This window comes from Terrapene carolina, unplaced genomic scaffold (assembly GCF_002925995.2).
Source record: "Terrapene carolina triunguis isolate 2854851 unplaced genomic scaffold, T_m_triunguis-2.0 Scaffold194, whole genome shotgun sequence".
In the NCBI taxonomy this organism is placed as follows: domain Eukaryota; kingdom Metazoa; phylum Chordata; order Testudines; family Emydidae; genus Terrapene; species Terrapene triunguis.
The window spans coordinates 10809902-10837396 of NW_020664545.1; the positions used below are offsets into that span (position 1 = coordinate 10809902).

A 27495-nucleotide genomic window follows, 5' to 3' on the forward strand; every position below is an offset into this window, starting at 1 on the left:
TGCAGAGCCCGAACATTGGCACTGCAAGTTCAACAGCCCCTTAACCCCAGCCCTGTGAGCCCAGTTAGCTGGCATTGGCCAGCGGTGGGTTTTTAACTGTAGTTTAGACATACTCTTAAGTTCTGTTCCCAGCTCTCGTGATTCAATGGGGCACCTTGAGTTACTTATCCTCGTTTGTACCTCCATTTCTCAATCTGTAAAATGGGTCTACCGCACAGGGGGTTATGAAACTGTAAAGTGCTTTGAGGTCCTCCAATGAAAGGTGGTACATAAGTGCAAACAATTACATTAGCACGTGTATTGTCTGTTACAAAATGCATAAACTCTGGCTTTACAGGAGCCATTATATTTTTTCATTGCATGCTGGGCTGAGGGGGAGGAACTTCCAAATAGTAGTTTGCAACTTTGTCTGGTGTTACTGGTAATATAGTAGTGATAAGGCCTAGGATAGAAGTGGATTGCTTCTGAGCGCTTGACGTTAGTTCTGTCAACAGTAACTGATTTCCCCTTGGGATGGGTAGGGGGAACAGAAACAAAAATGGGATTTTTTCCCCCCCAAAAATAGCAAAATGTAGTTTAATGTAGGATTTTTATTTTTATTTTTAAATGTTAGGTTTGTGTTGGCTGTGGGCAGTGCGGTCTTCGATGCAATGTTTAATGGTGGAATGGCCACAACTTCTACAGAGATTGAACTGCCTGATGTGGAGCCGGCTGCCTTCCTAGCTTTGCTAAAGTAAGCCTCTTTTATTGTACCGTGTAACTAACTTCTAACTGGGCCCAGGTTATTGTGAACAAGAATATTTCAAATACAAACAATCCATTGTATCTGTTGGTTAAAACGGAGATAGTCAAGTAGCTTATATCAAATTTTTTATCTCCATTGTTATCTGGCACAACATGGTCTTTAAATACTAATTTTTGTAAATCCTCTATTCCATATCTGATAAACCTTTTTAAAACAGCCATTGTTTATGTAAGACCTACACAAATGTCTTGCACTTCTGCTGGTTTTGCCGCCCAGGTTAACGAAGGACATGTCTAAATAGTGTTTATACCTCTTTAACCGTATTGCTTTAGAAGCTGATATAGCTGAAACAGTGTGACCCCCCCCCCCCCCGGCATGGACACAGTTACACTAGGACTGTAGTAATAAGCTATATTGATAAACACCTTTATAACAGTACAGTTTCTCAGGCATTGTCTATGCTGCCTCTTTATAGCACTGCAGCTTTCTCGCTCAGGGGTATGAAAAAACATCCCCGTGAGCACTGCAAGTTTCAGTGCTGTAAAGTGCCAGTGTAGACAGTGCACCAGCGCTGGGAGCCACTCCCCTCCGGGGGGGTGGGGTGGTTTATTTTTGGTTTTTAACAGTGCTGGGAGAGCTCTCTGCCAGCGCTGGTGCCGTGACTACACAGCCTCGTCAAAGCACTACCGCAGCAGCGCTTTAACGTTGCTAGTGAAGTCCTATCCTCAGTGTGGAAAGATTTAACTATATCTGTCAAAAATCACACCCTTATCTGAAATCATTAAATTGGTACTAAACTGTGTTTAGATCAGGCCTAATGAATCCTGTTCCTAGAGCTGGCTTGATATGGATGCTAGTGCTCTTCAAAAGAGGAGGGAAGCATATAGCGCTCTTAGCATTGTCTGAATTACAATTGAAGCTCAGTTGGAAACTGGAGGAAAACCTGTTTCCAAATGAGAGGACTAAATTGTTTGGAGAGAGGATTTAATGGCTGGGTCTCAGCTGGTCGAATTCTGTTGAAGTCAGTGAAAACATAACTGATGCCAGCTGAGGATCTGGCTCCTAGCCTCTAGTATTGGATAATGGAAGTAAGACAAGAGAACCCCAAACCTGTAACATGACTTGGCAGAATTTGATTTTTATTTTTCTGTAAATTCAGCCATTAATGTTTTTTAACTTTTTTTTTTTTTCTGATTTGTATCGATTTTAATACATTTTCATAGCAGGGCTGCAGGGCCAGTGCCACTTTGCGCTTGCAAGGTGGGCTGTGGTCCTGGTAAGGCAGACAGACTCCCAGCCAGGACTGCGAGGAGGAGGAAGAAACCCCAGCTATGAGGGGAGGACTCCCTACTGCTGGATAGCTCTTGCCCCCTTTGCCCCCCTCCCCATGGGGTGCAGATGGCTCCCTGCATTTCTGGGGACGGGGGAGGCTGTTTTTAATGACTGGTATGATATTTTTTCATCCATTTCTGTGTCAGGTGAAATTGACATTTACTGATGACTAACAATTTAAATCAAATTCTGCCAACCCTACCTATAACCTAATGCTCGAGTGTCCTTTTTAAAGCTGCCAGGAAACTTGGAAGCTCCTGTGGCTTTCAGGTGCATGCTCACAGCTCTCACTAAAGGCAGTGGGAGTGCTTTGTGCTTGTTAAAGGGCCACATTTTACCTGCAAAATTGACATCTTAGACCTTGTGTGAGTACAGATACCTAAGCAAAATGCTGTCAGATGTCCTAATGAATAATTTTCCTACGTTGGGTAAACATTAACACGGAACATCAAGTTTACACATGCAATGAACAGTAATTGTCTTGTTTCGGTAATCTGTGTTCTTTAGCTGACTTAATTGCTCCCATCCTCTCACTTTGACACACGTTTCACCTCTCAGGTTGTCAGGAACGCTGCCTATATATAGCTTTGGAACGTATATATATATTTTTTGCCTCCCTTTTCAGAAAAAGTGCTTCTGCCTTAGATAAGACATCAGAGAGAAAGCAGAGCCTTAAAGGCTAAAAATGTTTCCCTAGAATGAAGGGTTAGAAATCCCCAGGACCCCCTTTCAACTGACGCATATGATTTAAGATGAAAGCACCTGGAAACACCCCCCCCCCCCCCAAAAGCCAGTGCTTCCTGCCTATGGAACTAAGACCCTTTGATTGGTTCAACTTCAGTCCATATCCAGCCAAACAAAGCTGGTGTTTAGTTTTAACATTTGATTTTTAAAAATAAAGCCAAACTAAAATAGCCATTGAGTTTAGGAAAAGTTAAAACTTGAGGTTATTCACGGATATCGTCTGAAAGCCTGAGATTTTAGTGTGGTTGCTGAAAGGCCAATAAAGTGGTCTTCCAAGGGAAGATGATTTGAAATGATCATTCACCCTATTCCTTGTTATCAATCAAATAACAGAAAAGAAAACACTTTTTTTTTCTTTTTTAGCTATAGAAAAGAAAAATAAGGCTTGGATAATGTAATGACTCTTAACACTTAGTCATACTATAAGGTATGGATGAATAAAGTTCATGCTTTACTTGTATGGTGCAACAGTGTTGTAGATAACTTTAGACATTGACAGGGTTCTTGCCTCAATTGGCTGTCAGTTTAGAAGTACCAAGGAAAGATGGGAGGAATGTTCCCACTATGAGCAGGCTGAGCAGTGAAGCTTAAGTGCTTTGTTTAACAATTTTCTTGGAATTTAGCACTTGTCTTCATGCTAATTTTGAAGTGGAAGCAAGTGGTCTCCTGGATGTGGTTCAGGGCATGAGCTGATACCATGAGGTCAGGAAGAATTTTTCACCAATGTTCAGGATTGCACTTTCTGCGATCCTTAAAGTTCAGTTACAGACCACTGCCAGGAGCTGGACTCCAAACTTGGTGGACTAATGATTTAATGTGTGGTAGTGTCTGCTGTGTCTGCATGGTAGACCTACTCTCTTGCTAATGTTTTCGTTAACTCACAATGGGCTCTTGTTTGTTTAGTTTACGTAGCCTCAGTATGCTTTTCCATTTGGATATTGGCTATTTTAAATTTTTCTTGGCTCTTAGCAGTGTAGATACTAGAAGTAAGACTGACTTCTAAACTTTTCTCAAAGCCCATTATGTATCCTGGTGTTATTTCCTTGGCTTCACGCATTGTTTCTGGGCTTGGTACTAAAACAAAACAATTCACATAGCCACGGCACTGAAAAGCACAGTGTTGTAGTACAAATAATTGGTCAATTAACTTTTTAAAACTAGCTTGCAATAAAAGGACGCTAGCCTCGTAAAAATAAGTTTGATGTGAGAAAGAGGGACAAAATATATAAACCAGTGGCTTGATGGTGTTAATAACAAATACTTATTTATAGAGCACCTTATAGTAAATTCTCAATCTGCTTTACAAACCGCCTCAACCTACTTTAAATTACTGTCCAGGATCTGACTTTACACAATAGTTTAGTTTATATTCTTAGAGGAGCCTAGCAAATAAAAGGTCAGCTTAGTGACCTATTCTGAGTTTGAGTGAGGGTTTAGCTGCAGACATCTGCTCTCTGGCTTTCTTCAAGATGAGAAGGCGGAAGGCATCCCAAGTTCTGCTAGAGGTGGGAACTGGGAATAGAAATTAGACTTTTTATGGCTGCCATCAGGGATCTTTAGTAGCTTTTTTTATAATTGGTCCTTTTAACCAGGCAGACTGAACTTTGGTGGCTGTCTCTTGTGGCTAGTGCTGCGTGCGGAGAGAAGTGTCTTCAGAAGTATTGGCATGAGCATTATAATGGCAATCCGATGGCAGCACAGCACACTGATATCCTGGTTTGGGTTCTCTGCCTCTCAGGACAGCTGGGCTGTGAGCATAGGAAATGCCTTACCTTAGTCTAGCCACCTGCTGTGGTGATGGGCTTTTTTTGAGCCATATGCTCCCCACCCTGAGCAGAAGGAGACTGGATTGTAAGTTCTCCAAGGCGTGGTCCATATCTGTGCGTTTGTACAGTGCCTGTAGAGGGGCTCTGATACCGAATGGGGCCTCCAGCTGCCACTATAATATAAATAATGTCCGTGGCACAGGGCTGCTAGGGTAAGTTTGGAAGACCTGGCAAGAGCCCATTGGAGAGGAATACTCAAGCATTATAAATAAACTAACTGTAACTTCATGCGCTCAGTGCATGTTTGTCACTAAATACATTCATGCTGTTGGAATAAATGTAAATAAATTCTGCATTAAACCACTGAAGTTTTAAAGAAAATCAGACTGTTTTATTTACTACTCTTCTGTCTTAGACCCAGTCCTGTGCTAACCTATGCAGGTGGTCTCAATGAATTCAGCAGGACACAACTCTCAAGTGTCTTCAGGATTGGAAGCTCTCTTCTGTGCTGTAAATTCCACTAGACTGGAGCTCTACCTCCCTTGAGCAACTTGCTTGGATCAAGAGTGTCCCTGTATGTCTAGGCAGTGTGTTTGTGTATGAGATGAGGGAGGGTCAGGTCAGACCTGAACCTTCATGAAGGCTATTGGTTTTTCGCCTTTTGAAAGAAACTTACTTTCTCACATCACTAACTCACTTCCCAGTAGAATGGGTTGCTTCCTTTGGCTAGGTTAACCTTCCAAGAGAGTCTAAAGCAGTGTGTTCCCAGCCTTTGTTGCTATGAAGAGTGAGATCTGACCTGGGGGCTTCATTTACTACTAAGCCATCGCTTGATTTTTTTTCATTGTAACTAACTATTTTGCTTTCTATTACCACTCGGTTAATTGAGTGATCTGACAATTGATATAACTTGCTAGCTCAGCGATAGTGAAGTGGAACACGAGGTTTCCCACTGAAGAACCATCACAGTAAGGGTGTGTGAGAGAGTAATGCGAAAAATAGGTGAAGGAAATATCACATTGCATTAGGTGTAAATCTTTGTTTGAATGTTTTTATACCACAGGTTTGACCAATAAAATCATTCTTATCCTCTTAATTCGACTTGAATGCGTGTACATAGCACCTTCTTAACAATTAGTGACTAGTCACGCCATGGTTGAAGCTCTGTTCTCATTTAGTCTTTTAATTGAACAGTTTGAAACACTTCAGCTAACTTGGCATGAACAGGCCAAACCCAGGCCAGGCTAGAACAGTTTCTGACCATGTATCAGGCATATGTTTTTTTAAACCATTTAGCATGAGATGTGTTATAGTTTAAAATTGCTCTTAAATGCTCCATGTATACACTACCTTTAATGGGATAGTCACAGTTATTCCAAACCGGAATGGTGGTTTATCATGGTGGCAGAGTGAGGAAGGGCAATAGCTGCTGTAATAGCTGTAAAATAGCTGTAAAAGTAAGAAATTGCACCAGCATGATGAGAAAACACACAATGGTCTTTGTGAATTAGAGTTTTCTGTCCTGGCTCTTACTGCTGTTTTGCAAGTAGTTAAAGCAGGCTTACAGAGCAGTACTTGTTTGCGTACTTCCAGATTTCTTTATTCGGACGAGGTTCAGATTGGCCCAGAGACTGTTATGACAACACTTTACACAGCTAAAAAATACGCTGTCCCTGCACTTGAAGCCCACTGCGTGGAGTTCCTAAAGAAAAACCTCCGAGCAGACAACGCATTCATGCTCTTAACACAGGTACGTTCTGAGGCCATTTGCATTTCAAGTCATTTTAAACAGGCGCAGCAGCTTTATATTATCTAGGATGATAAGGATGTTTTGGATACACACACAAAAGAGGTGGCATAGCTTGAAAATGAACGGCTTACTGTGCTCTGGTGTATTGTTTTAGTCCAGAATTTTTGCATGACTAGCAGGAGTTTTCTTGTTAATGAAGAATGATGTAGTCCTTTAAATAGTAAAGCATGAATTGTAAGTGCTTATACCAGTTGCTGTCAGTATTCCAGAAAGAACCTTTTTGGTATGCCAAGTGCCTTGTTAATGCCATGATGGTGAGACAATAGTAAATTGCTCTGTAACAAGAGAGAACTTTACTGGGCTTCATCTGCCTGGAACAAGTGTTGTGGTCTAAAGAAGTGAAACTATAAAGTATTCACTTGTTCAAATTTAGGGCAACTCCAGGAATTAAATATTCACTGTATGGAGCCCACTGGCAGCCATCTAGAAGGCCCCTTCTTTGAAGGACTTCTTTATAATACCAGGATCCCCCCACTTCTGAAGAATGCAGAAAGCGCTCGGCCTTTTTCTCCTTAGGGAAGGAAATGAGAGGTGAGTAAGATGGAACAGTTATTTGTTGTTGCAAGTAACTGGATGGTGGCCTTTTTCCTCAACAAGTGCCAGCTCGGATCTCCACTGCAGGTGATGTGCACAGATGTGGAACCTGTGGATAGTGGGGTTGGTTGAGGCTGTGTGACCCTGCCAGTGTCCTCTTGTGAGGCTGAACTGGGGCCTCAGCTGTTATTCTTTTCCTTCTGACTGCTGTAGAGAGCAAATCAGCCTTTAGTGGGTCCTTCATTACATCTGCTGATTTATTTTGGGAAAGTTAAGTCTTTCTGCATAGGAAGCTTCTTGTTGTTATAACTGAAAAAGTTAATATTTATAAAATTCTATGCCAGTTTTTAGCCCCATCAGGAATTTTGCTCTTGTTTAGGGATCTGAGCCTTTCCTGGGCCACTGAAGGCCTTTCTAGTCATGGCTGAGGACAAATCCATGAGTTTCAAACCATAGTTCTCCTGTGATGTCACCCTGCACGTTCCGGATAAACACACTTTGCTTGTTCTGCTTCAGGGCAGGGCATGTCTGACTGCTGTTCTGTGCAGGTCTCTTACCGGTCACACATACAGTGGGAAAGCTGCCTTAGGAGAATGGGAGAAGGAAGAGATTACAAACAGAAGACCTCTCATGGTCATCTTCATGCAATGATTTTGTGTCGTCAACATCTGGCTCCCCACTGGATGACTTCAGAGATTGCCAGGGCAGGATAAAACTTTGTCCCACAGTAATTTCTTCATTTGGAGCCATAGATGTCCCTCTTCAGTACAGGAGGAAGGGATTCTGCTTGTATTAAAGTCTCAGACGACAAAAGATATTGGATACCCAGGTGTCCACTGTCTCAGCAATACATGGGTTACTGAAGTTTCAGATGGACACATCGGCTTTTCATATTCCTTTTTCCATTTCCACAAGATTGGTTCCTGGCTCTTGACTTAAAGCACCCTTCCTATCTTGTGATCCACCTAGGTGATCAGAAACATCTTCCATTGTGTGTGGAAGACAGTAATCACTAGTCTCTGTACTTTCCATTCACTCTCCATGGCCCCCCAGGCTCTTAAAATGTCTGGCAGTACTGGCAGCCTTTCTGCGAAAAACAGGCATATTTATGTGGAGCTGTATCTCAATGACTGGCTGATAAGAGATTCCTGGCTCCAAGGCCAGGTCCAGTCCTTGAGCCTGGAAATCAACCTCAAAAGTCCATTTTTACCGTAGCACAAATAGTTTTGAAATGAAAGTTCTAGACTTTAGATTTGCAAAGGTATGTCTCCCACAAGACTGGTTGCAAATAATTCTCTGGTCCTGGAGCCCCATTCATCCTCAGGCAACTATGATTTGCATCTGTGACACTCCTGGTCAGATTCTGTTGGAGATCATTGCGGGGTTGGATGAGATGACCAGATCAACAGGGGCTTGAAAACAGTCAGGGTAGCTGAGCCATCTGTTGATGGCTTCATAGTTGACCATGATGTGCTGGTGCCAGATGTGCTTGCAAATGTCACTGAGCAATAAAGAAATGCAGAGCATGCTTCCAAACACCAAGACTCCTGTAAGTCTGATATGAAGCAACCTAGAGCGTGTCAAAGCCTAAGATGGCCAGGACTTGTCCGCATCCATTGAAAGTGCTGGCATGCAGGCCTTCCAGTGTGCTTAGCTGGGTTGCTTCACCACTGAATTTGCTGAGTCACTATTAAAGCAGGGAATTCTGCCATATTTCAGTTCTCTGATGCGCTTGAGGTCTCAGCATTTGAAGCTGGTGTTACTAAGTTCTGGCTCAGAAAGCCTTGCGCAAGTCCGAGGCAGGAGGCACCTAGAGAACCAGCAGCTCCTTGAATGCAACCCTGTCTAAGCTCCTAAGTCAAAACACCTTTTTATCCATTATTTGTATTCTGGTAGTGCATGGAGTCCCCAGCATGTTGTAGCACAATTGTGCTAGGTGCTGTACGTATTTAGTAAGATCCGTGCTCTGAAGAGCTTAGTCTAAATAGAAAAGAGAAAGCATGGAGGATAGGAAGTATTCTTCAGGGTGACCACTGCATATTCCCACGTGTTCTGAATGGCTCCAAGGACCTTGATAGTTATGCTAGGCATAGAGGAGGTGGTACCAGATGGATTCAGGACGTTGGTGCTACGCATGCTGGGCACAGAACCGCTCTGGTGCTGGGTCCTTGGCATTCAATCTGGCGACCTTGGTGCCACTTATGCTTGGCATAGAACCACTCTGAGGACTCTTGTATGACCAGACTTAGTCCACTTACACCATTGTGAATTTCCTTACTGTAAGTAAATGGATCTATTTACACCTCTGCAAACCCTCATGTAGACAAAGTGCACTGGCACAAAGCAGAACTTGCACGAGTGCAGGTTGCTTCAGTATGTTACTGGTTTCACTTGCAGCAGTGTGAGTTTCACTTTGCATCAATGTGCTGTGTCTCTATTATGGCATTTTCACTCGATGTCATGACATTGGTGAAGTTGTACAGTGCAAATTTCTTTAATGTAGATTGGCCCAATTTACTCAGGCACTACCGTCCCCCTCTTCTGAGGTAGCACTCTCAATTACACTTGCTCTCAGACAAAGGAAGCCCTTCTATAAAGGACTTCCTTTGATTTTTTTTTTTTTTTTTTAAATAAAGTTAAACTAAATGTAACCCAGTAGAGTTTACCCCACTATCAGCTGACACGTTGAACCTGACTTGTCCCTGTCTCTGCTGCCTGCAAAGTTATAGTTAACATGGTGCTAGTTAACAGGACTCTTCAGTCTTTCTAACTTGAGGTAACTTTTGAGTGAAGATGTATTCAGCTAAATTGGAGCCAAGTTTTCTTCAAGTATGTGTATTGTTACTCTTCCTTAACTAGCTGTGAAAGGCTAAGCTATGTTGTCTGTGTCATGACTTCATTTGGCTTGCAAACTAGTGGTAAATCCAATAATTGGAGAAAGATGCTTTAAAATATCCTTGATCGTTATATTGGCTGCAAATAAGGAACTGAAAACAACTTTTTCTTTGCATTAATGATGGATGCTTCGTTGTTAGGCAAGACTCTTTGATGAACCCCAGCTGGCCAGCCTGTGCCTAGAGAACATAGACAAGAACACATCAGATGCCATCAATGCTGAGGGGTTCACAGACATTGATTTAGGTAAGCTTTTTTCCTTTCTGCAGACTCGTGTAATCTAAAAGTCAAGCTTGTAACAAAAGTTTCTTTACTTGGCAATTTGTCCTTGTGGTTTTGGCCCTAGCTGTCTAGGGCCAGCTTCGCAAGGGCTGGGACTGACAGTCCCTGGGCTTAATCATATAGGGGCAGGGGATTCTCAGCAGAACTCTTAGAACTAGACACTGGCATTCACGTCCCTTGGTGCTGTGACACTTTGATCTCTGGGGCATGATACAAAGTCTGTCCTTTCTGTTGCTGTTGGCTGGTGGGTTTAACATACCCTTTGTGGGAGGAGTTGGCAGTGTTTTGACTTGAAACAAGATTCAGGTGTTAAATATTTTTATGTCCAGAGACACTGTAGTCTGCACGTTTCATAAATGGAACTTAAAAGTCAAAATATTCACTTTCTATTGCCAGTGGGGTAAACAGTCAAATTAAGGCATGGATTATACAAACTTTTTGGCTCTTATCCTGTTTATGTTCAAGTTTGACTTGTAGGTAACCAGAAATTCCTTTTCCTGCACACCAGTAAATGTATCCACTCTGTAGGCACTGCTTGCTGTTGCAGTGGCATGCCTACTTGTGGAATTACTCATCAGGTTGTGGGCATACAGTGCTTAGGAGCAGTCCTGCAGTTCTGAATTCCGACTCCTTTCCTCACCTTGGGATTCTGCATTGGGAACTTTGGCCACTTAAAAATCAGGACATATGGGTCAGTGCCTAAAGTTGTTGCTGTCCTGCCTTACAGACACCCTGGTTGCGGTGCTGGAGCGGGATACCTTGGGGATTCGGGAGGTTCGTTTGTTTAATGCAGTGGTTCGCTGGTCGGAGGCAGAATGTCAGCGGCAGCAACTTCAGGTGATTCCAGAGAACAAGCGGAAAGTACTGGGCAAAGCGCTTTCTCTTATTCGCTTCCCATTGATGACTATTGAGGAGTTTGCAGCAGGTAACTGAATAAAGGCGCTTCTGGGAGACCTGGTCTCCACTTCCGAATCTTAGAGGATCAAGTATATTTACAAAAAAAGAATTTTCATAGAATATCCTAAACTGCTCAAAATACTTGTTAGATATTTGTTGTTGGACATCAAAAGCTACAGGTCCATCACACAGCTTATCAGTAATTCAGTTCTAAACATCCCATGAAGAACCTAAGAACAGTAGCTTTCTAAAAGTTAAGTCCTGTTGTCTTTGCATATTATCTGTGTGTTTTACTACTGACTATATGAAAAAGGAAATAACATATCTGAATAGGAATATACTTTTCCTGTTCTCTTGAAAGAGTAGACTGCAAAAAGTGCTAACATTTAGTATTGAACTGTGGTGGTAATGGTGGCGTATCCTATTCCAAAAGGTGACCTACAAAGGGAGGAGGCGTTGTAAGCCGTTCAGACATTTTTCATAAAGAAACACAAGAATCGCTTTTCTGCTTCCTCTTAACCATAGAAGGATCAGGAATATCTAGTGTTGGCATCCCTGTTTTGCTAATGGACTGTCCAGAGTAGATGCCTGGAATGGAAGCTTTCTCAGCCCTCAGTTGAAGAGAGAGAGGTGTTAGTTATTTCACAAATAACACTTTCCCTAAGCCTCCATCAGGAGTGCAAGTGAAAAAGATGTTCCCTTGGTTTAAACTATCTGACTAAAAACGTCTTCCTTTCTCACTTGCCCACTTGTCTCTTGTGATTTCTTATCTCTGAGGTTCTCCAGTCCTCCAGAGAGTAAAGTCAACTTGACATTTCTAGTGGTTTTTAAAAAAAAAAAAAAAGGGGGGGAAAAAAAAAAAAAGGGTTTAATAAAATATTCTTTTTTTTTTTTTTTTTTTTTTTTTTTGTTGATAGGTCAGTTCTAAGGATGGAGGTGGCTTCCATTACTTGATAATGAATTTTGACCTCTGCAAAATAAGTGAAAAATCAAGTTGATAATAATGACAGCCACGATAACCAAAAAAGTGTGTAATGTATATTTAAAGAGACGACGGCTCTACTAAAAATCAGCAGTAACTGCCATGCTGTCTATCTTAGAACTGATTTGGCTGTTGTCTGACATGCTAACCCTTCCGTTGGTCAGAGATTCAGTCCATTTTCACTGGGTGGCTCAATCCTGTTCGTCTGCTGTACATATTTAATGGCTTTCCTCCCCCTTGACGTTGATATCCATGGTCACAACGTGCAGTTTGTTCCTCATATTTGAACCACTGCTTAGTTGGGTACAGGATTGTTGTATCAATTCCAAATCTGATGTAGCATCTGGTTGACTAAAGAAAGCATGTTTCTTCTTGACAGGGTCAAAATTCTCATCAGTAAAAGCCAACGATTTCTGCCTGTTCGGTCTTTTCCGTCTGGAAGATGCTGGATTTTTCTTCCCCTTCAGACTTTATGGATGACAAGTTCAGTTATGTAGGAGGCTTGCAAGGGTTTTCGGTGTTCCAGGGTGAGAAGTTTGACTCTAGGGAAAGCCAGGACCTCTGTTCTGTGGTCTGTTATGACTGCTTGTTTGAGTTGTGGCCTCTCCAGTAGCAGGGAAATCACTGTTACTATCTTGCTTTGAGATTACGTATAGCAAATGTTCTTCCAGTGTCCATTCCAGTCTTTAAAATATCCTAGCAATTTACACTCTCCCGCCCCTCCTTCAATAAGGATGAATGGATTTGCTGCACTTTTGTCCTCTAAACTAACATTGTCAGAGCAATGCCTCCTGCGTCTGTGTCAACCACAGTGGAGGTGGGAAAATGGAACTGGTAGCCTAGATGAGAGGATTTTGGAAGCTGTTGGTTTCAACAAAACCAGCTTATAATTTAGTATAGAAAGTGGAGATCAACATAAATGCATCTTGGCTGGCTAGCAGGTCTGCCACACCCCTATCCCCTTAGAGCAAGGAATTTGAAACATTCCAGAACCAGGAATTGTGGCAACACTGGGTATGTTTAGACATGATCTGCTTGCAGTAATTTTTTGCTGATCAAGGTGTCTGTAAAGCCATTTAAATGTTAACAATACATATTTCTTTAAATTCTATTTCATCCTTGTCTCTTGCAGTCATGTGCCATCTTACACCTGACTTTCAAGACTATTTAAAGGGGCACAGTTAATTTAAGTCACTGAATGTAACCAATCATAATTACAAACAACACTTAGGATGACTAACTGGAAAAGAGGTGGAGATTTTTTGTTTGTGCATTTGACAGCAAATTTGTGTGTGATCCACTTCATTGTTGTGTGTTATCTTTCTCACTCGCACACAGAAGTTTCTTTGAAACACAGGACCAGAAAAGCTACTTCTGCAAGCAATTAGTCAGGACATACTATTTAAAGAGTGCTTTGGCACCACTGGAACCATTCAATTAAACTTCTTTTGGAAATTGATTGAGTTCAGTGTCCCTTTAGAAGGAATGCCTAAGATGACTGTACAGAAAGATAAGAGGAATTTTTTGGTTTTTAGTTTTCTGTATACTGTTACTATTTAACTATCTATAGTCAGTTTTCTTTGTCTGTATGAAAGATGCATACTGCAACAGGAATAGAAATGTGGTGTGTTTTTTGTTTTTTAAAAGTGGGAACAAAATCCCCCAGAATGGCAGGGAGCACACAGGTGTAGGTGGTATTACCTGAAACCATGCCCATCTCAACAGTTAAAATGGGCTACCTTTCACATTGACAGCATCTTTTTAATATCTACATCTCTTCCTGCTGTACTTATCCCATTACATCATCCCATCCAGGGTCTTCACAGCAGTGGTAATAAACTAAATGAGTGTAGATTTTGTAACTGTCACATAAAATATAAACACAGATATCTCAAAGGGGTAGGGTTGGGAAATTCGCTGCATGCCCTTGATATTCTTAAGTGTTTCTGGTAGAACCCAGGCCAGTGGAATAAACAACAGCATGTTGGCTGTATGGAAGTGTGCATTTATAATACATGCCAGACCAGCTGCTAATGTGCAGGTAGAAAGCGGCCAGATGTACTGTGTTCTCAATGAAGCTGGCTTACTTTCCTGAGGGAATTTAAGTATGTGTGGCATTCCTTGTGTACATTATGTAGGAATCACTTACTCGTATTCTCAGCATAAATTTGCCTTCCATTGTAAAACTTGCAGCAATTTTTGCCTTTTTTTTTAATTTTTTTTATTAAGTGTTGACAGCATTGCTCTCTGTCTGCTCCTTTGCAGGGCCTGCCCAGTCAGGAATTCTGACTGACCGGGAAGTGGTTAGCCTGTTTCTCCACTTCACTGTCAATCCAAAACCCCGAGTGGAATTCATTGACAGACCACGCTGCTGCCTGAGAGGGAAGGAGTGCAGCATCAACCGTTTCCAGCAGGTGGAGAGCCGCTGGGGGTACAGTGGGACTAGCGACAGGATCAGGTCAGCTCTACTGCTAATTCTGCTGCTCGTCTGTTACTGTTCTATTGAGCTTTGAGCAGGCTTAGGCCTGGCCTACACTAAAATGTTCTACCAGTATAACTGTTGGATCGGGTGTGGCTTTCTTTACTGGTATAAGCCCTAGCATGCGTGCAGTTATGCTAGTTAAGGTGCTCTATACTGGTATAACATAATTTGCTTCCCAAACCAGAATAAGCTATATCTGTATAAGCTCGTTTATACTTTGTATAATAACTATGCCCACGTTGGGTGGTGTGGAGAGATTGTTGCTTTAATTACACCCATGTAGCTTAAATCGGCTCTACTTTCTAGTGTAGACACACCTTAAATGCACCCAGACATTCTTTTTGATAGAGTAAGTATCAGACCCTTGTCTAATTGTTTCCTGCAGCCTTATGGCCAAATCATGGCTTGGCTTTGGTGTTGATTCACCAGTGCTCTGTTAAATCTGTGCCAGTTCCCTGCTACACTAAGATCTGCACCAGCTTTTCTACTAACATCAAGCTATTTTTTGTAGATCTAACTCGCTGTAGATGCCAGGGCCAGAAGGGGCCATTGTGATCACCTAGTCCAACCTGCTGCATAGCACAGGTCAGAGAACTGCCCCAGAATGAGAGCATCTCTCTTAGAACCACATCTGGTCTGATGGAGAATCTATCACAACCCTTGATAAATTGTTCCAGTGGTTAATTTCTTACTGTTATAAATGTATACCTTATTTCTAGTCTGTATTTGTCTAGCTTGAACTTCCATCCACTGGATTTAGACCTTTCTCTGCTAGACTGAAGAGCCCATTATTAAATATTTGTTCACCCTGTAGATACTGATGGACTATAATCAAGTCACTCCTTAACCGTCTTTGTTAAGCTAAATAGACTCAAGACGCTCAATCACTGTAAGGCAGGTTTTCTAATCCTTTAATCATTCTATAGATTCATGCAAGGTCATTTTAATGGGTACAGTGAAGTGAAGGCTGTCTCAATTAAAGGCTCCCCTTACTGATTGCAAGCATTGTGGCCTAGTGGTTAGAGCAAGGCACTGGGAGTCTAGCAGAGCTGGGCTATTCCCATATTTGCTGCTGACTTGCAGTGACTATAGGACTATGTTTAATTTGTGTGGTTTAGTTTCCCCATCATGAAAGCAGGGTAAAACCTTGTGCTGGAGAGGCTATTACAGCAGGAAACTTTTAGAGCAAAGATCTAACATCGAGAAACCTCTTGATACCTATCTGTCTTTGAGTTCAAGTTGTCTAACTTATTTTAAGTGAAACTGTTTGACAGCATCAGCTTCAAGGTGCATGTTGAGCCAGGCTGCTGTGCAGTTTTGATATGAAATATTTTACACGGCTTGCAGATCAACTTTGAATGCGCCCTGGAGGTGCTTTGCAAATACATGTTAACATTGCAGCTGTTGTCTGAGGGGGTGAGGAGGTGGTGTTGAAAATGGGGTATCTAATTTTGGTATCCAGGGAGGAGTGAAAAGCAATCTAGTGTTTTGGCAATGGGAAGGAGGGTGTATTTCCTTTTCCTCCCCGTCTTGTGGGCATGGGGTGGGGGGGTGAAGGTAGCTTTTGACTAAGGTGGGGTGTGGGAGTTGTCAAAGTCCTTGTTCTCTACCCAGGCAATCTTGACAGCAGCTAGCTGCTCACTGCAAATACACCGAGCAATTATGCACAAGTACATTAACTTAATGATTCTGCTTCAGTGATCAGGTGCAAAATATTTAATGTTGACATTTAAAATATTCTTATTTGGCTGCAGTGTTAATCGCATTGAGGTGAGTAGGAGCAGTTCATCCCTCTTGGCTTTATTTTCAACCTCTCCAGATTCCGGCAGACCACTGCATCAGCTTCGACTCGGTTCACATCTTGGAGGCTGTCTTTGCAGTCCTATGGGCTAGAGAGTTCATTGTTTTTAATGAAAGCTCACATGTGACAATGTACATAGCCACCTAATCCTGTCCTGTGTGGGGTCAGTCTGAGTGATAATGATGCAGCATGAATTGCTTATGGTGGTTTTAGGGCTGCAGAATGCAAAATTCTATTTTCCTTTCGTGCAAATCATTAACTCTCAAGGATCTAAGACCTTATTGAAAAGCACACTTAAAATACAGTACGTAATTCACCAAGTCTTCGACCTGAAAACAACCTTTGAGCTAAGGTCACTATGCATCCTCCTTACTTTAGCAGACCAGCTTGGCATTGTTGTGCTCACTCTTCCCTGTTAACGTCTCTTTAAATCTTACAGGTTCTCAGTAAACAAAAGGATATTTGTAGTTGGGTTTGGACTGTATGGATCAATACATGGGCCCACAGACTACCAAGTAAATATACAGGTATTAAACTTCCTCTTTTTACTGTACTAAATATGCTCTTTTTTTGCTGCCATAGAAACCTTGCAGGTTTTCAACTATACAGTTAACTCCTTTTTATAAAAAGGCGCCTTCATGTTTTATAGAAATACTGATTAGCTGAGCAGGGTGGGTAAAGGGACACACTGGGATTAGGAGGAATAGCTACTTTCATACTCCTGTTTCTATTCTGCTATAAATGGCATCCATCGCTGTGGTATCCCAGTGCTGCCATGTTGGGAGTTTAGTGCTCATAAAAATGTATAATCTGACCGCATTGAGACAATTCAGGTGAACATTCGGGTTAGGGAAACAAATGTTTACACAGACTAGTCCTTCAAGTGATTGCGCGTCATTCCACTCCTGATGTGCATGCGCCCTTGCGTGCAGTTGTCAGGAAGTTCTTCCCTCAAGTAATACCTGTCGTGGCAACTTGTACGCTACTGTGTGGTGTATAAAGGGCCCACCCGCCCCTGAGCCCTCTCAGTTCCTCCTTACCACTCGGGATTGTCCTTGGAATTGCTTGGCTGGCCTTGGCAAGTGTTCTGTGTGTTCATTGTAAATTCATTGTGGACAGTTTCCTAGATTCATAGTGACAGGTTTCAGAACGGTAGCCGTGTTAGTCTGTATCCGCAAAAAGAATGAGGAGTACTTGTGGCACCTTAGAGACTAACAAGTTTATTTGAGCATAAGCTTTCGTGGGCTAAAACCCACTTCATCAGATGCATGTATGTAGTGGAAAATACAGTAGGAAGAGACACACCCACACCCACCCACCCCATGGAAAAAATGGGTGTTGCCATACTAACTATAAAGAGAGTAATCAGTTAATGTGGGCTATTCTCAGCAGGAGGGGGGGAAAAAAAACTTTTGTAGTGATAATCAGGATGGCGCATTTCCAACAGTTGACAAGAAGGTGTGAGTAACAGTAGGGGGAAAATTAGCATGGGGAAATAGGTTTTACTTTGTGTAATGACCCATCCACTCCCAGGCTTTATTCAAGCCTAATTTAATGGTGTCAAGTTTGCAAATTAATTCCAGTTCTTCAGTTTCTCGGAGTCTGTTTTTGAAGTTTATTTTTTTTGTTGGAGAATTGTGACTTTGAGGTCTGTAATCGAGGGATCAGGAAGGTTGAAGTGTTCTCCGACTGGTTCATAGTGTTACACTATCTACACCATTAAGTAAGTACTATGTGTTTTCCTCAGTCCCCAGTTGGGTTTTTTCAAGTTATTTGGGACTGAGGGTTGCCTTGGTCCCTGGGCTTCAAGCTTTCTCTCTCTTGCGGAGCCTGAGGCCAGTGAGCAACCGACACTCAAGCTGCCGAAAGTGTTTCGGGGAAGCTCATATTCAGGATTGTTGCCAGATCTGGAAAGACTTTAAGCCTCGGATGAGGAAAGACAGAAGCCAGGCTAAAGTTTTTGCTCGTGAAGGCGCTCCTTTGACTCGGCACTGGTCTTGGGCACTGTTGGGAGCAGCTCCCCCTTGGTCAACAGAGGGATAAGAGAGATTGGCTCCTTTGTTTTCCAGTGTTGGAACCAGTTTCACTACTCTCCACCAAGGCACTGCTACCTGCTAGGGAACCTTCAGCGGGAGTACCATCAAGTGCGTGGCCAGGGAGTCTCTGGCACCAACCCCCTGTTCAGTGGCCTTTTTGAAACCTGTGGGGTTCCCCCTGGTTTCGAAGGTCATATGAGGCATTCATGCTCTGTGTTGTCGGAGAAAGGTGGGGAGTTTACTCGTCAGGCACGGCCTGTTCCTGAGCCCAGTAGCAAGCAGCAAGAGGCAGTTCACAAGGACCCTGCTGGACAGCTAATGAAGGAGCTATGCTGGCCTCTTCTTCATCTTCTCCTGATGAGGCAGTCTGCTCAGGGGACATTCACCTGCCCCAATGACTGACAAGGTGAATCAAGAGCTGCGAAAGAGCGTGGCCTTAATCCTGGAGATCCTGGTGGAGGAGGTTAAAGAATCCTCACACCACCTTGTTGACATTTGCAGTGCTCAGGGCTTTCACAAGAGTCCAATAGACTTTACAAGACCTGCCCTTTGAAGTGGCTTTGCTGTTTTCAGAGAAAACTGACTCTAAGCCCCATGGCTTGAAGGACTCTAGGTCAACTTTACAGTCTTTGGGGCTGTATGCACCAGCCCCATCCAAAAAGCACTTTCACCTATAACAGACTCACTGTTACTCTGCTTCTGCTTCTCGGAAGGACCTGCAGAGAAAGAAGAGCAAGGGTTATAGACATAGACCACCCCTTCCGTCTGCCTCTGCTCCATCTAGACGCCTAGTGGGTGCTAAACAGCTATTTTGATGGGATGCTCGAGGCTGTCACGCCAGATTCCATTTCCCCTATATTTGCAAACGGCTTTCCCACTTCATCAGTGCTTGGTTCTGGATTACTTCAGCCTGCTGGGTATTAAGATCTATGGAAGTGGGATATACACTTCAGTTTGTTTCTGCCGCTCCCACCTCATCAGGAGCCGCTCTCCCAAGGAGCTCTTCCTCCAGCAGGTTCAGCCTATCCTTTAGGTAGGAGCCATAGAGGAGGCTCCCCAGTGTCCCAGAGGGAAGTGGTTCTAATCTGAAAGCAAAGAGGTCTCAGATCTATTTTGGACCTGCACCAGCTCAACAGATCTCTCAAAAAGAAAGTTGAGCATAGAATCATAGAATATCAGGGTTGGAAGGGACCTCAGGAGGTCATCTAGTCCAATCCCCTGCTCAAAGCAGGACCAATTCCCGACTAAATCATCCCAGCCAGGGCTTTGTCAAGCCTGACCTTAAAAACCTCTAAGGAAGGAGATTCCACCACCTCCCTAGGTAACCCATTCCAGTGCTTCACCACCCTCCTAGTGAAAGTTTTTTTCTAATATCCAACCTAAACCTTCCCCACTGCAACTTGAGACCATTTCTCCTTGTTCTGTCATCTGGTACCACTGAGAACAGTCTAGATCCATCCTCTCTGGAACCCCCTTTCAGGTAGTTGAAAGCAGCTATCAAATCCCCCCCTCATTCTTCTCTTCTGCAGATTAAACAATCCCAGTTCCCTCAGCCTCTCCTCGTAAATCATGTGCTCCAGACCCCTAATCATTTTTGTTGCCCTCCGCTGGACTCTTTCCAATTTTTCCACATCCTTCTTGTAGTGTGGGGCCCAAAACTGGACACAGTACTCCAGATGAGGCCTCACCAATGTCGAATATAGGGGAATGATCACGTCCCTCGATCTGCTGGCAATGCCCCTACTTATACAGCCCAAAATGCCGTTAGCCTTCTTGGCAACAAGGACACACTGTTGACTCATATCCAGCTTCTTGTCCACTGTAATCCCCAGGTCCTTTTCTGCGCAACTGCTTCCTAGCCGCTTGGTCCCCAGCCTGTAGCAGTGAATGGGATTCTTCCGTCCTAAGTGCAGGAGTCTGCACTTGTCTTTGTTGAACCTCATCAGGTTTCTTTTGGCCCAATCCTCTGATTTGTCTAGGTCCCTCTCTATCCTATCCCTACTCTCCAGCGTATCTACCACTCCTCCCAGTTTAGTGTCATCTGCAAACTTGCTGAGGGTGCAATCCACGCCATCCTCCAGATCATTAATGAAGATATTTAACAAAACCAGCCCCAGGACTGACCCTTGGGGCACTCTGCTTGATACCGGCTGCTAACTAGACATGGAGCCGTTGATCACTACCCGTTGAGCCCAACAATCCAGCCAGCTTTCTATCCACCTTACAGTCCATTCATCCAGCCCATACTTCTTTAACTTGCTGGCAAGAATACTGTGGGATGGTCACTCAGGTTTCCATTATCCCTCCCTGGATCCTGGTATACCGCCCGCGATTGAAAAGACGCTTACTGTCACGTGGCAATTCATCAAGGTCACAAAATTCTTTGGGTTTGTAACAAAGAAGTCTCATTACCAGTTCACGGTGCTTCCTTTTGGCCTGTCAGCAGCTCCCTGGGTTTTCACAAAATGTGTGTCTGTGGTAACTGCTTTCCCGATGAGGCTAGGAGTACAGGACTGCTCTGATCTGGGCAACTGGCTAGTCAGAGGCCGATCCAGGCTCAGGTACTGTCCAGTGTACATCTCATCCAATCAACTTTCGAAGCTCTAGGTCTGCTGATCAACTTCGACAAGTCTACGTAGACAAGTCTACACAGCTTCATTTGTCAGCCCAGCTGTTCATGGCCATAATAGACAGGATGAAGAGTCTCAAGGTCTCCTTGCAAAGAATTTCATCTTGCATAATTTCCTGCCTTCGTGTGTGTTAACAACATGACAGGCATTTCCCTGCCGAGCCCCAGAGTATCACAAGTGGCCTCTGCGGTGTTCCTTGCACAAGTCCCTATCCTGGCCATTTGTAGGGTGGCAACCTGGTCTTCAGTTTACACCTTTGCACCCCAGCGTGCCATCACTTGGTACTCCAGAGACTGTGCTAAATTTGGATAAGCTGTACTCCAGTCCGTGTACATGAACTCTGGTCCCTTCTCCTACTTTATGGCCTGTGAGTGGCCAAGAGTGGAATGCACTTGTGCAATCGCGCAAAGAAGGAACAACGGTTATGAACCATCTGTAACTGTTCAAGATGTGTTGAACGTGTCCATTCCACAGCCTGCCCTCCTACCCCTGTGCCTTGGGGTTGTCCAGCAAGAAGGAACTGAGGGGGGCTTAGGCATGGCTGGGCCCTTTCAGCCAGCACCCAGTGGCGTGCAGCAGCAGCAGGGCCCTTGAGCTGCCCCAACGGGTACCACTGAGGGAAAAATTGCCAACGAGTGTGCGTGGGGCACACTCACGCCAAGAGTGGGATGGACACGCGTGTCACCTGTCGAAGCCCAACGCTCGCGGAAGGTTTGTAACCGTTAGTTTTATACAGGTACAGCTAGACCGGCCCATTTCTGCTGTGCTTGGGTCTGGCCTTCTCAAGCAAGGATAGTCAATGGTGACAAACTGGGTGGCGAGCGCTGGGTGACAGCAAGCTATCTAGCAGGAAGGGAGGAGACCAGCAAGCTAACTCAAGCATTAGGTGAGCACATTAGCTTTTAGTACATATTTACATCCCATATGTAGCCATAGTAACCAGTGGAATACATTTGCCTTTGCTCATTTGAACTCCTTCCTATCTTCCACAAACACTTCACATGATGGTTTTTTAAACGCGCTTGTTGATCGATACCCCCACATCCAGGCAACAATCAACCTGTGTTTCACAGGCAGCGAGATGAAATACCAGTTAAGAGACTAACACTAAGGCGTTAAAGATTCTCTTAAAATGTGGCATAAACCAAACAATGGGAGGGTGGGGTGAGGTGGCAATAATGCATTGATGGGCACTTGTTTGGAATGAGCAGCGTTACCTACGGTTTTACCACCATCAGTCCTGGCGTTGTTCCAAAACCGTGCCAGTAGACAGTTGGCTCATGACCGAGTCTGTTCTTTCAGTGCAATCACTGTGCAAAGTGCTCTAGGATCCATTTGGAAGAAGTGAGTTGGAACAACACATTAATACTTGGCTCCGGAAAGTTGAACACTGCTTATCCTCTGGGGATGGGACCTCCGCTTCAAAGCACTTCAAATCAAACCATAGCAATCAAAAGAGCACTTGTAAAGAAATGGATCTCCAGTTCCATTGCCAAAGGGCAGGAAGTACATAAGCTCCATCTGACCAGCATTTGCATTGAAGGGTCCCTTACTGAGAACACTGTCCTCGGTCCCCCACAGCTCAGCACTAGAGACCTCAGCAAGAATATCCCAGCTGAAATCAACTATCAAGTGCAGTGCAAAGGGAGAGACGGTCTCAAAGATTGCTGGGATCCAAACCTGTGAGACTGTGTCAATCCATATCCGTATTTAAATTGGACCCAGAAATAACTGGAAACCCCAGTGCAGGCTACCTAGCACTGTGGAGTCTCAGACCTCACTAAATCACCTAGTCCTAATGACCTCCATTTTGTTCTGATTAAACAGTTCTTTTCTCTTTGTGAGGCATATTCAGTCTCATAAAGTACTGTTTTGTCCCTGTCTACGAGTTCACTCTAATTTTATAACAATGAATTTGACTCTTAACAAAAGGCCCCTTAAATCTCTGAGTATGAAAGGCATTAGGGCTCCTCATCTTCAGAATCTTTTTTTCCTGTTGTCTCCCTGTACTGACTTGTGTTGATGCGTTTGCATTTCAGTTTAGTAGTATTTTTCTAAAAGGTCTGAGTGGTGGAGTCGGCAGACGTAATGCAGCTAATATCTGTCCCAAAGAAGCCTGTGTAAAGCTACCGTATCTCTCTCCACCAGTCCAGGAGTGTTTAGATAATGAAGATCTTCACTAACGGACCTAACGTGCAACTCAGAGAGGAAATAACTTAATTAAATGCCAATTCCATCTTTTTTAAAGAAGCTAATTACACAGATTTTTACTTTTCTAATCCATCTTCCAGATCATCCACACAGACAGCAATACAGTACTGGGTCAGAATGACACGGGGTTCAGCTGTGATGGATCCTCCAGCACTTTCCGGGTCATGTTTAAAGAGCCTGTTGAGATTTTACCCAACGTCAGCTATACAGCGTGTGCGACACTAAAGGTACTGTAACGGGGTTCTAGCTTCGGCATGTGGCTGGGAGGGAGGATTCATGGCTTTGCTGGTCTCGTGGGAAGTAACATTGATCCTGTTTTTAGACCTCCGAGGTCTCTTGCTGTTCTTTGAAATTTTGCATTTATTGTTTAGCTCCTTACCAATATGCAAGTGGCACGTCAGGGGTTAACATTCAGAGTTAGTTTTGTTTTGTAAATGTTTGCCAGGCTAGCTAATGGTGCTGGCTGCATTAGTGCTGAAATTGTGTCTTTCTGGCCAGTGTAGATAGTCTTGGTTTTGTGAATCTATTTATAGTTATGCCCTTTCTACACGAAGGAAGCAGCATCGGTACATCGCTATCAAGAACTGATAACGTCGTTATATGGGTTAAACCATGCAACAATGGCCCTGTATACACTAGAGTTCAAACATAGAAGCAGTTTTTGAAGTAAGATCTAAGGTTGAATGAAGGCCCCATTCTTATGAAAGACTTAGTTAAAAATCTTCCCGTCGCTACTTTCACCCTTGGTCTTTCTATTCAGATTGTAAACTCTTCAAGGCAGGACGCTCTTCCTATGTGTCTGCACAGCCCCTAGCATAGTGGGGCTTCATGGTGTTGTTGGAATACAGTTGTATGCAAAGTCTTTATTGTCATAGTGCTAGGAATACTTAGGTGCAGCTAGTTTTCAATCTGAGAATCCTCTTTGCGTGCGCGTCCATACTGACAGAACACATGGGAAAGCCTCTAAAACTTGTCTCTGGTCTTAAACTAGAACACTGCCCCAATTCCCTGTGGGAAGGTAGAAATGTAAATCTAGCCATGGGTTTCAGATGAGACCAATTAAGCGTGGCCATAATGGGTCAGTAGTTGGATGGGTGATGGAAAATCCGATATTGCATGAAATGATTTAATAGTGTGGACATTTGACCAGTGTTTGAATACTGCTAGTGGGCAGCATGGCTCTTGGAGATGAGAATACCAGGGTCGGGAGCATTTGTCTTACAGCACTTGGAACTTTTTGCAAGACTTAGCCGGTTAGCAGCCTAGTTCTGACCAAAATTCCATTAAATGGTTATTTTGTCTACCTAATTCTCAGTTCTTTTCAACTGGACAGTGTTTTCTTCACTACAGGAAGCCTGTGGCAGAGGGGAGGTACAGGAAGAAGTGACAAGCCTTCACGTAGGGGGAGGGAATGGAAGATGTAGGAAGGGTTGAATATGGTGTACAGGAAGGAGAGTGGAGTTGCTGGAAGGCAGGGAGAGAAAGGGGGTGGGGTTGGTAGCAAAGAAGTAATGAATAAAATGAGTAACAGCAGCTGCCCAGTGAGGGCGAATTAGCGCTGGAGGTCTGTGCGTGGCCTTTTTTTGAGCCTTCCCCTTTGAAAAGGAAAAACGTCTTCAAAGCAAGTCCGCATAAAAACCTCGGACTGCAGAAAATAGCTGGTTGGTGTTGGTGTATTAAAATACTTGAGATTTAGTAGCTGGGAGTTGCTGAACGTCCTCTGTTCCTGAGCACTTCGCAGAGATGTAGGGATGCTCGTCACCTAGCAAGATCAGACCCTGAGTTTGTAACCTAGCAATGTGACTGAGCTGATGTAAGCCGCCTGGTTTCACTCTGGTCTGGCTGTATTCCCAATCTTACTAACTAGCCTGCCCCTGTTTTCTGTTACTAATGCAGGGTCCAGATTCTCACTATGGAACCAAAGGACTGCGCAAAGTGATCCATGAATCACCAACAACAGGAGCCAAAACATGTTTTACGTTCTGTTACGCGGCTGGGAATAACAACGGCACTTCTGTGGAGGATGGACAGATCCCAGAGATTATCTTCTATACATAGTGCAGCTGTTGGGATCAGCTGTGCTGGGTGAACATTTGTCCCTCTCTCCCATGCCCTTCTAAACGAAATCTCTGGCTGAGTTAGACCATGCCAGTGGGAGCCACGCTAGCCAAAGGTCTCAGTAAAATAATTGTAAAGCTCATGTTTTGCCTTGTGCTAGTGATGCTGCTGCTACCACCACCATATACAGACTAACTGGTTTACTGGTGTCATTTGTAGGTTGCCTGTGGCTAGTAACTCTTCATTTTACTGATAACCCTGTCTAATTTCATGGTTTCTTTTTATTGTAATGAATGTAGATGCTTTTACATCAGTTGGAAGCATGGAAACAAGTGGCTCTGATTGTGGTTAAATTCTCCACTAGGTGACAATCCTGCAAAAAGAAAATTCATATTGAGGGTCATATTGACTTTCTTCTTCCTCGGCCCTACTTGGGATTGGGAGGAGAGGGTTTGCCAGGCTGATTCAGCAGTACTGCCAAAATGGGGAGGTTTCTCTGAGAGAGGTTTCACGAGAACGTGCCTGCCATATTGCCAGGCTGTACATACCGTCGCTGTTTTCAGAAAAGGAAGGAAACTGGTGTTCACGGAGGTTTTCCTATTTCAGCACTACATAGTGTGGGAGACCTCAGAACGGACTCCCAGCTCCAGGAGAGCACCTCTGCAGAGACCGACCGGCGTTTTTGCTAATTTGAGACAATCCTTTAAGTTGGACAGTTAGTGCAACCCACCGGAGACCCCTTGTGGCTAGATGATCCTGTACGTAGGTGGAGAGGCCCAGTAGATCAGCACTTAGCAGGGCACCTTTGCTACCTACATGCAGGCTCCCCTGCTCTGCCCTGGGGGTGCTTTTTGCAACCTTTTCTGTATCCTATTTAAACAAATGGGGGAAACTAAAAAATATCCCCTGTGCAGTGTTTAGCAGCAGGGAATCCATACTGGTAGCTGCCACGCTAACTGAATCCCTTCAACTTCGAGGTAGCAGTTGACCTTGGTTGCTTCTACCTGCCAATGTGCCTCACTTGGCTCCAGTGTAAAGTATATTGCTGCTGTCTTCAGGCAAGTCGCAACATGACTCTACTGTCTTGTTTTCTTTGCATCACTGACCGTTTGTATTGGATCAGACCTCTGCTGCCCTGATGCAAAAGAGGAAGGGGTTTGGTGTTCAAGTGTCACTTCTTTAATAATCGGCAGATGGAGCGGGAGTTATGAAACAATAGAAAAAAACACTGAAGAGTTTCTGCTTGTCCACGTACATTTCTCTGTCCCCTCACAGCTAGAGCCTGTTCACTGGGTGTTTGGACAGATTCTCAGAATGATGCTCTTACTGGAGACTTCTGGTTGACTTAAACAGAGCTTTAGCACCAGACTTCAATGGGGTAGTTTAATGGCAAAAAAGCCACCCTCCCCCCCTGAAAATCTCTGTTCAAAACTGGTTGCCTTTCACCATAACCAGCTGTGATTTCAGCTAAGCATGACCTGTTGCTTTGATGGGAAGTAGCTGTGTGACTTTGTTTTGTAACTGCCTGAATGGTCCCACCCTTGCCCTGACTAGCAAAGACTAAAGGGATTTTTACTTCCCGGCAGTCTGCAGAGGAGGAGGGGATTTGAAATAAAGGCTACCTTTGTAAGCATAGATGGCCAAACCATTCAGAGGTGTTGGTGTGGAATTAGTGCATGATGGTGTTGTCTCTGATTAGTTGGGGTTCATTGAAAAGCTTCTCTCTCTCTCTCTCTCTCCACTGCAGGGCTCCCCTTGTTAAATTTGTGATAGCAGTCCCTGATCAAAGCATTACATGCTGGTCATCCTCTACTGGAGTGGATGATTTGATGCCTGTTACCAGTTGGGAAACAGTCTCCCATTCTGACACCACCTCCTCCCCCTGGGCTGCCAGAGTAACCGGGTCTCGGTTCTGTGGCTGTCTTCATAACTTTCCACCAACGAGATGCCAAAAATAAACTATCAGGCACCAACGTCACCTAGAAATAATCAGTGTAGATGTTAGATACTGTTGTCAGTGTGTTATGTTCTTTAGGAAGACCTTGTGAGATGTATTTTGTAAGCCTGCTTCAGGGTAGGCAGTTTTTAAAATACGGCCAGTACGAAAAATGATGGGTCCACTACTCAAGTTATTGAACCTGATTCTGTGCAATGCAAACTATATTCTGAAATGGATGAACAGAATGGAGATGCTCCTTCCTCTAAGAGGGAAATTGCCTTCTGTTAGAATGTACATAGCTGACCTGCCTGCTTCTGCGCTCCCCTTTTTCACCTCTTCTTGTCAAAGGTT

At 43.7% G+C, this 27495-nt stretch overlaps 1 protein-coding gene across 2 annotated transcripts; it reads left to right on the plus strand.

The window, feature by feature from the left end:
• The first annotated feature begins 617 nt into the window (after positions 1–617).
• BTBD2 (BTB domain containing 2) lies at positions 618–26611 on the plus strand. 2 transcript variants are annotated; one of them, XM_024208223.3, is made up of 8 exons: positions 618–733; positions 6181–6337; positions 9967–10072; positions 10836–11033; positions 14253–14445; positions 16710–16797; positions 23228–23374; positions 25044–26611. In XM_024208223.3, exons 1-8 carry the CDS (start codon positions 651–653, stop codon positions 25203–25205), a joined length of 1134 nt encoding a protein of 377 aa, XP_024063991.1. In that variant the 5' UTR covers positions 618–650; the 3' UTR covers positions 25206–26611. The 2 variants fall into 2 exon arrangements, with proteins under 2 accessions (XP_024063991.1, XP_029768128.1); XM_029912268.1 differs by lacking the exon at positions 10836–11033.
• Positions 26612–27495: the final 884 nt, after the last annotated feature.